At 46.2% G+C, this 12,491-nt stretch overlaps 2 protein-coding genes across 17 annotated transcripts in view; one reads left to right on the forward strand and one right to left on the reverse strand.

Annotated features, from left to right (window-relative positions):
• LOC144256697 (tyrosine-protein phosphatase non-receptor type 4-like) overlaps positions 1 to 12,491 on the reverse strand; it is an 851,727-nt gene that overhangs the window by 626,635 nt on the left and 212,601 nt on the right. The window lies entirely within an intron of this gene.
• LOC113178165 (olfactory receptor 2T1-like) lies at positions 5,234 to 6,190 on the forward strand. The gene has a single exon (XM_026382605.2). It carries the CDS (start codon positions 5,234 to 5,236, stop codon positions 6,188 to 6,190), a length of 957 nt encoding a protein of 318 aa, XP_026238390.2.

Genomic DNA, 12,491 nt, shown 5'->3' on the forward strand with positions numbered 1-12,491 from the left:
CCAATGTGTCTGGATGTAGATATTTGTTTGCATTTATCCTACTTGGAGTTTATTCCATTTTCTGGATATGTAGGTTAGTATTTTTTCAACCAATTTGGGATATTTTCAGTCTTAAGTCTTTATTTGCATGTTTAAGTAGCACCTTTGTTCACATTTCTCTGTGAGGAAGAGCTGCCAGGGAACATTCTGATGAAGTGCTCAGGAAACAGAGTCGGATACTTTGGAGCCCAGCAGAAGTGCTGTTCTCAAAGCCCCTGTGACTCTGAGGCCACTTGTGCACTCCCAGGGGTGCCAGGCTCATTAACTGTGACAAGTGTGTCTCGGGCTCCTGAGGTCAGCAGGGAGAGAATTGCTCGGCCCAGGAGCTCTCGGTGCCTTCTCAGAAAACTATGTAAACTCCTGTCCCCTCTCACTCTGAGCACTCCCTGTCATGCCAGGGTCCCCAAATGCGGAAAATCCAGGTGAATTCAGCATTCATAAGTGAGACTTTTTTCATGCTTTTAAATTTTTTTCCTTTTACCACCCTCCATCCCTTTATGTGCATTTCCTTGTGAAGATGGGAAGCAAGTGTATCAACATTCTTAGGAGGCTGGAGACTTCTCATGTTTTGTACTGCACTCTGACAACACTGGATGAACTAGACCTTGAAGGACTCTCACAACTGTGAATTCCTCTCAGTATAAAGTGGAGGACAAACTATGACCTCTGAATGGACCGTTTTCTCCTCTAACCAAAGAACTCCCTCTTCTTTTTGAAAAGTCTCTTCATTCTCTGACCCTAGTGTAGGTGCACCAGGTTCCTGTGTTTTGTTGGTAAGTTTTGTTTTACGGAGTCCCCTGTAACCTTAGCAACATGTATTTATATTTTGTCTCAAAATTATACAACTCTGTAATTTTAACAATTACACAACTTTTCTGTGAAGATAACTGTTTTCATGTGCATATAATGAGTCAACGATGTGATATGTCTATATCAAAACAGAAAATAATGTTCTCATGCTGTCCATGAGCGGATAGCATTTCCCTTCACCTATGTATTATAATGGGCTCCATTAATGACAGCTAGAAAATGCAAAAAGAAAATAAGCCCGGTTGAAAGTAATTATGAAACCATACCTAGAATCAAGGAAATTTTTCAGTACTGGAAAACTGCACCTACAGTTAACTGTTGTGATTGCATCTTAAACTGAACATTGCAGAAACCATTCTAAGTACCAGGACTTGAGGACTTTGGCAAAGAAGCCATAGATGAATGCATGTGAGAATTAAGGGTGCAGAACCTGCCAAAGAACACAGGGTGACTGCAGTGGTACTCACATTATGAACGTTCAACATTCAAAGGGAAGAAATCTGCAAGCTTCCCAGACCAACTCCTGTAGGACAAGGGACTCCAAAATTAACCTCTCTTTCCTGTTTCAAGCCCTCATTTTCCTGTCCCAAGCCCTCATTTTCCTGTCCCAAGCCCTCCCTTCCTGCCCTAAGCACAATAAAAATTCCAATTGGGCTGAGCCCCGAGTGATTCCCCAGACCCGCTCTCGCTCTGTTGGACTAGATGGTCTTGCCTGGGAGTGAATCTCAATAAAGCCTCTTTCAGCAGCCTTTTAATCTGCCTCCTTTTGGTCACCTGTGCTTGACCTTACAACTTCCAATCGCAGCAACGTGGGAGGAAGAAATTTGTGGCACAGGAGCTCAAGCAGCCATGTGTCCCTTGTGAAGCAGGAGTGGCCATCTGTGGGTGTCAGGGTGGAACACATGCATTCCCTTCCCCCGGTGTGTGGCACTGTGTGATGAGAGGTAATTGAAGTCAGCCTGAGAGGTTTATCAGATAAATTCTTGCCAATGTTGTCCTGTATGTTTTTTCTCTTGTTCTTGTTATTTTCAGGCTGAGCATATCTATGCCCCTGAAAGACATTCAGATTTTCTTCAGGCTTAATAACAATATATTGAGTTTCCTGAGAATTTCTGTGAAATACCATTTCCTTCAAGTAAAGAAATATTCTGTGGAAAAGGTTACAGGATCTGACTGTGGAAGTTTCTTCACTCTCTGGATTGTCTGGGTTTACATACCTGAAGAACAGCAGGTATTTGCAATTCAAATCCATGCATCTTAGTAGCATATGTTGATTGCTTCAATGAAGAGACTGGGGACTCTCACATATTTACTAATAGTTTTGAAATAATTCACACACATATGTATGACACTGACATTTTACTTTCCACTGTAGGAAATATTTTCACCTGTAGCTAAAAATTTCTTAATTTAATCCTAAATCAGCCTGAATATTTTGTGATCCCAACCTAATAGGAGCAGGTACCAGGTTCATGGTGCTTGAGGGGAGTCCAAGGCCACAGGATTCATCAGTGTCACGACAGAAGAACTTGGTTCATCTAATGTGACTCTGTCTCACTGCATGCCTGCTCCCTGACTGCAGGAATGGATCCTGTGTAAAGGGGCTCACTCCAGATGCTTCCTGATACATTCTTAAGTACTAAGCCACATCAAAAGCAACTGACACCCAGCTTTTCAACCAGTGCAGATCCTATGCTCCCCCAGAGTGTATGATCTAACCAGGTGTTTGATTTAGAGTCCCAGTTCACACTGAGGAAGTCTGCTCTCTGACAAGTTAGACCTCTGTGAGCAAACAACAGAAGACTGCCAAGCTGGAGGAAGGACCAGCCCTTAGAATTAGCCCTGGCATTTCACCTCTAGGCACACACAGCAAGGTGGCATAGAAAAGGGAGGCACAGCAGACAAAGTTTTAAAGAATATTTAGGAGTGAGTAGGAATAGAGCAGAGAATGGCATTTGACTATACTACAACACTCGGTTCTCTGTGTTATTGAAGTTTTAGTGTATGATAGGAGTTAAGTGAACCAAGACTGCAGCCTAGGACATCCCATGAGTGGACAGCATTTCCCTTCACATTTGTATTATAATGGGCTCCATTAATGATGGCTAGAGAATGCAAAAAGAAAATAAGACCGATTGTAAATAATTATAAAACTGTACCTAGTATCAAGCAAATTTATGAAACCTGGCACTAAAGATTATAAAATTAGAAAAATTAAATAAATGTGGTCAACATTGTTTGCACTCTTAAGAAACAGCAGTTCTGACTAAAATGACTTATGGTATCTCTCAATTATGAATAATTTTCACTGATCAATTGAATGATTATGTTATCTGGAGCCCAGCCAGAGACCCTGCCTGGATCCTAGCTGGCAGGATTCAATTATCCATCTGCATAAGAAAATGTTACAAAAGGAAAAAATGAATTTTGTGCACTTTGACAAAGCTGGGGAGAAGCAGCTATGTCGTTTCTCCTTGGTCCCATAGAAGCATAACTTAATAGAACCAAAGCCAGGAGTTCCAGGTATAGACATTTAGTTTGGCTGGGCTGGCCAGACATCATGGCAGTCTCAGTTTCCTGGCTGCCCTCAGGGGCCATAGTTAGTTTTTTTCAGTTTTTGGCTCTCATCATGAGGACGTTAGCAGATACAGAGAAACAATTGTCAGAAATTGCTTTTACTTTTAGCTGGGTACAGTGGTGCATGCCTGTAATCCCCAAAACTCGGGAGGCTGAGGCAGGAGGAAGGCAAGTTCAAGACCAGCCTAGCAACTTAGTGAGTCCTTGTCTCAAAATAAGAACTAAAATGGGCTGGGGATGCAGCCTAGTGGTAAAGTGTCCCTGTTCAATCCCCAGTACCAAAAAATAAAAAATAAAATTAAAGGGACTCTGTTTCAATTGCATATAGCTAAAAATGTAATAGACCACTTGGCTGTCATGTTTTACTTGATAGCTGCAGTCGCTATCTAGCTATTGTCCTGTGTGATGGGTGAGAACACAGAGGGAACTGAGACCACTCAGGGCACCCTTCCCCCACTAACTGATGGTTTGCTGCTGACACTTTGTTACTGGTGGAAGAGGGGCTTTACAGCTCCTCACTTCCTGGGTTGATTGCAGACCAAAGAGCCAACAGGTGTGGAGATCCTTCAGCTCAGCTTTGCACAAGGTGATTTCACAATGGTGTCAATACTGTTTAGTGGTGTGCTTCAGTGCCAATGACTTGGAGGCTCTCCAACACAGGTTTGGAGTGTTTAGAGGAGCCATGGATTAGTTTGGTCAAATTAACTCTGTTCAGAAAAATTATCTGTCATGCATTCAGCCTTAAAACACATGGAAGGCCATTCTTTACTTTCATAAGGGATTTCTTTGTTTTTCTTCATCAAAACCTGAAATTACAAGAGACACACTCAGTTTTTCCTAATCAAGAAATACTTAAAATATTAAAATTTCCAAAAGTGCATGTGATTTATAGCTCAATATCTATTTCCCTGTGTATTTACTCTGAATCATTCTTGATAGCACTAATTGCTAATTCTCATGCTTCTCAATCCTAATATCAATTCCTCATTATCCTGAAATTAACATTAACATTTCTGTCTTAAAAATAAACAAAGAAAAGTGAGCAATAGTCTCCTATAGTAGATGATCCTTTTGCATCTGAATTTGCAAGAGTGGGTCACATTCCCCCATTCACTCATCCCACACAATTTGCCCACAACGTGAGTGAACTTACACTAAGTGTATTCTCAAGATATAGCCTGTGACTCCTGTGACCCTCGAGATGTAGAACATGACTCCTGTGACCCTTGAGATGTAGACCATGACTCCTGGACAGAGTGGGAGATTACCACCCATGTGGCTGAATGGCAGACAGACAACTCATAGGCAGATAAAGATGATTTGAAGATGATGGTTATGCTGACCATGACTGAGGGGCATTTAACAACGGTCCCAGTTGATCTGCACTAATGTGTGCTCACACTCATGTGTACACACACACACACACACACACACACATACACACACAGAGAGGGAGCAACAACCTTGGTACATTCAGTTGCCGCAGAGCATGGGTTACAACTTTATGTACTGTTACAAGTATTATCGTTATACAGTAGTATCTGCTGACATCTTGTCCAATATAGTTAGTGAATTTATGGCTTAATAATGATCAAATTTACTAAAAATCGGTATAGATTAACATTCTGATACAGATTAGTTGTTGCTTATCAGTTCTGAACTATTAAGAAAGCCATTTTAGACTGTTTCTTCCATCTCTTAGAAGTCTGATGCTTGACTACTAATCCGAATGTTCTGGTTTAATCCCCTGGGAAATGCCACCCTTCTACCTGGAAGACGTTGGGCTACTCCCGCCACCGCAGCCTCAATGGCAGGGGACAACGCGTCCTTCGCGGACTTCACCCTCGGGGGGCTGTTCGGCACCGAGGAGACTGGGGGCCTCCTCTTCGCGGTCGTCTGTGTCGTCTTCTTCACGTCTCTGACGGCCAATGGGGTCATGGTCTTGCTGATCCGCGCTGACGCGCGCCTGCACACACCCATGTACTTCCTGCTCAGCCACCTGTCGCTCATCGACATGCTGTACATCTCCACCATCGTGCCCAAGATGCTGGTGGACTACCTGCGGGGCCAGAGGACCATCTCCTTCGCGGGCTGCACGGCGCAGCACTTCCTCTACCTGACGCTGGTGGGCGCCGAGTTCTTCCTGCTGGGCCTCATGGCCTACGACCGCTACGTGGCCATCTGCAGCCCGCTGCGCTACCCGGTGCTCATGAGCCGCCGCGTCTGCTGGCTGATCGTTGCGGGCTCCTGGCTGGGGGGCTCGCTGGACGGCTTCCTTCTCACGCCCATCACCATGAGCTTCCCCTTCTGCGGCTCCCGGGACATCGACCACTTCTTCTGCGAGGCGCCCGCGGTGCTGAGGCTGGCGTGCGCGGACACGGCGCTCTATGAGACGGTGATGTACGCGTGCTGCGTGCTGATGCTGCTGACGCCGTCCTCGGTGGTGGTCGCCTCCTACGCGCGGATCCTGGCCGCTGTCCACCGCATGAGCTCCGCCGAGGGGAGGAGGAAGGCCTTCGCCACCTGCTCTTCCCACATGATCGTGGTGACCTTGTTCTACGGGGCCGCCATGTACACCTACATGGTGCCCCAGGCTTACCACCAGCCAGCGCAGGACAAAGTCTTCTCCGTCTTCTACACCATCCTCACGCCCATGCTGAACCCGCTCATCTACAGCCTGAGGAACAAGGACGTGGCCGGCGCTCTGCAGAGGGCCCTGTGGAGACTCCGGGGCTCTCAAAGAGTGTCCCGAGAGGCCTTCTGACAGCCGGCTCTGGTGTTGCGGATGGCAATGGGAACCCTGGCTTGGTGGCCGCGTTCCCCCTGCAGGAATGAACTGGAGGGAAGGGTTCAGCTGTGCAGGAGGAAAGCAGCTAACTTGAAAGTGTGTCCCCTGTACTTTCCTCTCTCAGCTCTTTTTCTGTTCTTACACCTCCTTTTTGCCCTACTCGGTTCACATGTATGCAAAATAAATACCCAGTGGTTTCCAGAAACAAAAGTTGGAAAATTTCCCCTGGGTTTTACCTTCTGGAGGATATTAAACCACTCGGAATCGTCAATGGCATGGGCAGTAGCGAGGAGTGCACTGCCTGTAATCCCAGCAACTATGAAGGCTGAGGCTGGAGGATGGAAAGTTCCAGGCCAGTCTCAGCAACTTAGGGAGCCCCTAAACAGCTTAGTGAGACCCTGTCTCAAAATGAAATAAATAAAAAAGGGCTAGGGAGTGGCTCAGTGGTTAACTGGCCCTGGCTTTAATCCCTGGTACTAAATAAATAAAGGGAGTACAGGAGGGAAGATGGTTCTTTGAGATCTATGACAATCGGGTGTAAGTCTAGCTCACTGTTGAAAGAGAAGAGGAACATCATCTTCTGAGAATCTTCCGGGCTCATTCATAGGTGGTAAGAAGAGCCACTGGACAGTTTCCTCCAGTGGTCATTGTCTGCACCACAATCACTAGGTGCTCATTATTTCCAGTAAAAATTCAGCATTTAATTTTTGTTTGCAGAACATGAATGAAAATGATTTATCTGATAAGTTACAGCTGATGTATGAATGCAAAAGGCACTTCCCAGAGGGCACATGAGCATACCGTGGGAGGGGTCTCAAAACATTGGAGAAATATGCAAGCTTGGGCTGGGGAGATGGCAAATCACATTTCAAGTGCATTAAGTGATCGCCAGTTAACCTGCCCAGGTGATAGAGGTCAGCTAAGTTCCTCTCCATCCCCCACTGATGCTGCAATTGAGGACAGAAGGCCTGTGGCAGGGGCTGGGAAATGGCTCAGTGGTGGGGTGCTCACCTATCATACCCTGGGTTCCATTTCAGCACCCCCCGAAAAACATGTGGCAGGCCATGAGAAGTGCATCATGTGCCAATACAAGGAGTTCACTCTTGGGGCAAAGGGGTGACTTTGCTCAATTTGCAGTGTCCAGGTGGAAGTGTCGTCATAGGAACTTAACCAAGGGCATAGCTAGAAGCACACTGGTCAGGCTCTCTGTGAAAGGTAATGACTCACATGCTTGTCAGTTCATCATCCTCTAAGCACTGCATGAGAAGGAAGCGCTTATTGATACCTCTGGTTACTGGAGAAATGCCAAGGGGAGTATAGAGAGCAAGGTTTATTTCAAGGACAGAAACAGACTTTTCCCTGGAGGGAGAAGGGGAACATAGCTGGTATCCAAAGAAGTGGGAATGTCCTGCCCCTTTGTACATCTTAAATTTTCTCTGCCTCATGCCTTCCTTCCTCCTTATCTCTCACCACCCTGCATCCATGACCAGTGGCCAGGGTGAGCCAAATGGTGAGGGCCAGATGGGCAAGAGGAGGGCCAAATGGTGGAGTGATTCAGGCATTAAGGTAAGAGCCAACTCTTAGGATTCCCTGCAAGGAACAGCTATTCCTGGGACAGGTTACCTCGGCAACAGGTTGGAGCAGGAGCAGGGGGAAGGGTCTTGGAAAGAGGAGGGGGAAAGGGAAATATTTGATTTTCTTTCCAACTAGCCCCAACCTTCCTGATTGAACACAATTATTTATTATCTATATTGACTGCCTTTTCCCCCCCAGCTTCATGATTATGAGTTCTCATTTGCAGGCAGGTGCAGTACAGTGTGTGTCAAGCAAGGAAGGGACTTCTCTGGGGTATGTGTGTCTGGGGGGACACACACCTTGCTGCCTTTAAAGGACCTTGGATGATAGAACCATGTGTGCAGATGTAGCTCCCTGAGTCAGGCATTTATTCACATTCTTTATGGCTGTGAGCAAGACAAAGCACCTGCACTCAGGAAATGTTTTTATAGTAAAGACTATGAAAAGAGAGCAACCCAAACGGGAAAGCAAGGGGAGTAACTTAGTACCCCAGCCAGTTTGTGTGTGGTAGTGTCCCAGGAAAGCAGGGAGCTAAAACTCCCAATCTCAGTTTTATGTTCCGAATTTAAAGTCAGACATCAAAAGTCATGCAGGAGAACTTTATTATAGGTGACAGTAAAACAAAAGTGAAGCTTGAGCCGAGAGCACTCTCAAGGGAGAGAGTGTGCTGTCTCCAATCAGAGAATGACAGAGAAGACAACGCTGTCCCCAATTTCACTAGTGTTTGATGTTCACTAGGAGAGCTGGGGGCCCTCTTCTGTACTCTCTGCCAGTCCGGTGTTCAACTCTTCCTTCATGTTGGGTGATGGAGTTATGGATCTTACTTGGTCCTCTCTGGAACTGTCATAGTGGCCATTCTTTTTAGGGAGGTTTCATCTACAAGTCAATCCCATGTTAATGTGGGCACTGGGGTCAATAGCTGGTCAGAAGTCATCTTAATGTGCCTGCGCTACTAATGGAAACTTCAATCCCAGAAAATTGAAGACACTTATGGCCATAATTCCTAGCTTCACATCAACCTCAGTGGACCCTGTCAATAATTAGTCCCATTAATCCTTTTCTCTTGCCATGTTTTACGAATAGCTCTCTTGCTTTTGTTTGCTTTCTATAGATTAACTGCCACCATTTGATATCTTAAGATAGTTTAAAGAAGGACACTGAGGTAAGTTAAAGAACACTTTGTGACCTTACCATGCATCTCACTGCCCACTGCTAGCTCCTACCTAGCAGTAGCTGTGAAGAGAGCTGAACGTATCTGTGCCCTGAACCCAGCATGGCCATCTTTGAGTGGATTCTTAATAGACACCTGTGTATGATGTTCACCAAAGGAAGTACAATAGCCCACCAAATATGGAAGGTGCCCAGAACCCAGGGAGAGTGAAATGGTTAAATGCACGTGTTAGGTCCTTAGGGCAAAGTAACTCCATTTTGAAAATCAGCACCTGTTCACAAAGGCATGACCTTCTTGTTAGGCCTGCCTGCAAAGAGTTCCTAACGATCAAAACCACAATAAAGATGCCAAGTAACAATTAAAAATCACAGAACCAGAGAGGTTATTTTTTATTACTCCATTATACATGAATATATACTTAGGAAGTTTGTTCTAGCAGACTGTTGCGCCTTGCAAAGGGCAGTCTGGGAGATATCCTCTGTCAATAACCCTTTGCTTGACTCAGAGATGTGTCTCTCATGGATATTTGCACCTGCTACCATAGCAACACGTGGGACATGTTTATATAATATGCAGAAATGTTCTAATACTGCCTGCAATCACAGGGATTAATCTCATGAACGCTGGGTGAATTTCAGTCACAGACAGTACAACTGTGTCAAAGAGAGCTAACAAAATTGCCCACATTTTAGGAGGGTCAGCAGCTGGACAGCACATAGGCAGGCGTCTGGTGGGAACTGTTAATTTCTGTTCCTTAATGGGAAAGTTGATTTCACACCCAGAGTTCAGTTTCAGAAAAGTGATCAAGTTCAAACTTTTTATATGTTTAATACTTTTTGTATTACATTATACTTCCCACAATGGGGCAGTGGGAGCTACGTAATTAGGCCAGTATCCTCCCCAGCACTTTCCCCTCCTGGCACCCTTCCACCTGGTCCCTTTCCTCTACTGAACGCCTTTTGATTTTCATGAGATCTTTACCCCCACTTTCTATTTCTCTTTCCTCTCTAGCTGCTGCACATGAAAGTAAACACACCACTCTTGACCTTCTGTGTTTGGCTTATTTGTCTTAACATAATACTCTCAAGTTCCATCCATTTTTCTGCAAATGGCACAACTGCATGCTTTTTCAATGGCTGACTAGAACCTCTGTGTATATAGAGCACATTTTCTTGAGCCTTTCAGCCACTGACAAACACCTAGGCAGGTTCTATATTTTGATTATTGTGAATTGTGCTGCTAAAATGTGGGTATGCATGTCTCACTAGAGCATGCCAACTTTAATTATCCTCTCTGGGATAAATACTGAGAAGTGGCATATTTTGGACATGTGGTGACACCCTTCCTAGTCTTGTGAGGCACCTCCATGCTGGTTTTCATATTGCTTAAGGGTGTCTTGCATTTTCAAGGCATTTGGTTCTCCAGCCCTCATGGGCCATTCAGGTCCAGCATTCTGGCAGACACTGCTGGAGCAGATGCAGGGCATCTTCCTGTTTGCTGCCCCTTAGCCTATGTGAGTCACCTGAAGTGCTGGTGTGTGCCCAGCTGTGGAGAACAGGCTGTGTCCTCTTCTGGTTTCTGCCGAAGTACAGAACAGGACTGCTGAGGGCCATTGCCAAGTAGGAATGACGCATCGAAATTTCCTTGCCAGCGTACCCCATGTTAAATGGACTTGCCTTGGAAATTCGCTGTGACATTGCATGTGTGTTTGAGAAAGGTGACCCTGCTCAAGGACCAGGGTGGATCCAGGTTTAGGGTGTATCCTGCAGGTTTTAGGAAGTATCCCGCTCCTTGTGTTTAGGGCGTTCCCGGTTTAAGACAATTTGGGTTTAGGGCATTCCCAGTTTAAGACAATCTGGGTTTAAGGCAGTTCAAGGTTTAAGGTTATTCCTGCTGGGAATAGGGCGTATCCTGCTGCCTGAGTTCCCGGTTGAGTTCTCTGGAATTCAGAAAGTATTTGGGACGTGAATTGAAGGGGGCAGAACTTGGATTTCCCCAGAACATGTGTAGAGGCCGGTGTGAGTTCGGGAATAAAGAATTGCTGTTTGAATCTACAAAGCTGTGAGTGGCTTGTGATCTTGTGCCCAGCCAAGACTGCAGCAAGGACTTTTCAGGCCTAAACCTGGGTTACTCCATTTTGCAAAGCAGTTTGCCATAAGCAATTCTATTTTTAGTTTAAGAATGACTCCACACCTTATTTGTACAAGTAAGCAGTCACCACCTGCCTGGCACAGCCATGAGGCACAAACTGATAAAGAAACCATGCTAATAAGAATGACCACCCGTGCACCACTTGTGAATTCATCATAAGCACAGGGATGCATGGGCGTGTCAGACTTACACCAAGAAACCCAGGCCAGGAGCTTATCAAAAACATCAGACCACCAAATGAAGCAGCCCCTCACTTGAGGCTTGTAAAAGGAGGAGCATCCCAAGACTGGACAGGGAAGCACCCTGACCAGTCACCTGGTTGCTCCTCAGGAGCCTTGCCCAGGACATTTGCCACAGAGACAGACCTCTGGATCTCTGCTTCAGCACAGCATAGTTTCTCCTGCCCGTGTGACCACATACAACCCACTCCAAGCTGACATCTCCAGGGGCCCTGTGGAACCTCTGCCCTCTGAACCCTGGCCTAGAATAAGCTCTGGGCTTCGCAGCTCTGTGCCTGAACAAGTTCTTGGCTAGTTCCTAATCCTACCTGACCACCTGTGGTGACTCTTTGCATCTGTATCTGCCCTCTGCCTTTGCTCTCAGCTCAGCCTCCTGGACCCCTGTGGCCACCTTAACCCTCTCTTATCCTTTCTGTCACCTCTGTTTATCATTGTGTGAAGTGTGATGAGTGACATGAGTGTTCCAGACATTAGTAGTTAAGACTGGAATGAAAGAACTCACAATTGCCCAGCTTGTGACTACCAGGTGACCCATGAGTATCCAGTGACCTACTACTGCCAAAAGTGGGTAGCCTGTGAATTTATAGTTATTCAGTAAATTCTGACACTGTGGACAGATGTGAATGTGTTTGATAAGGGCGGAGATGGAGGAAGGCAAACCGCCTGCCCACGCTGGCAGGAGCCAGGCCCAGACAGACGCCATGCCCTTGGATAGGGAAGTACTGCCTGCAGGTGTATTGGAGGAAGGCATGTGGCTGCCCTGGTTTAAACCACAGGGGAGCGCTCCTTATGGAAAGCCAGTGTGCGCCCTAGGTCTCCCAGGGCTGCAGGGCCAGCCACCTTCCCTCAACTCCCCAGGGCGCCCTCCTGCCTAGGTCAGCTGCCCTGCGCAAGGGGAGCAGCCACCGTGGTCCACCGATGTGTGCACAGTGGGACCACGGGCCCTGTGGCTGATCTGCATACCCGGGTGTGTGCAGGTGCAAGGGAATCACTGTGCAGGAGATGGAGGAATGATTGAAGTATTTGCCCTTGAACTCCTGGGCTCAGGTATCCTGCTTCAGCCTCCAAGTACCTGAGACTACAATAAAGCCCCTCCTCCTCTGGCTAATAGGCTCCCTATGATACGATTGATAAAAATTTC

The sequence above is a fragment of the Urocitellus parryii genome, chromosome 1 (genome assembly GCF_045843805.1).
Source record: "Urocitellus parryii isolate mUroPar1 chromosome 1, mUroPar1.hap1, whole genome shotgun sequence".
Taxonomy (NCBI): Eukaryota; Metazoa; Chordata; class Mammalia; order Rodentia; family Sciuridae; genus Urocitellus; species Urocitellus parryii.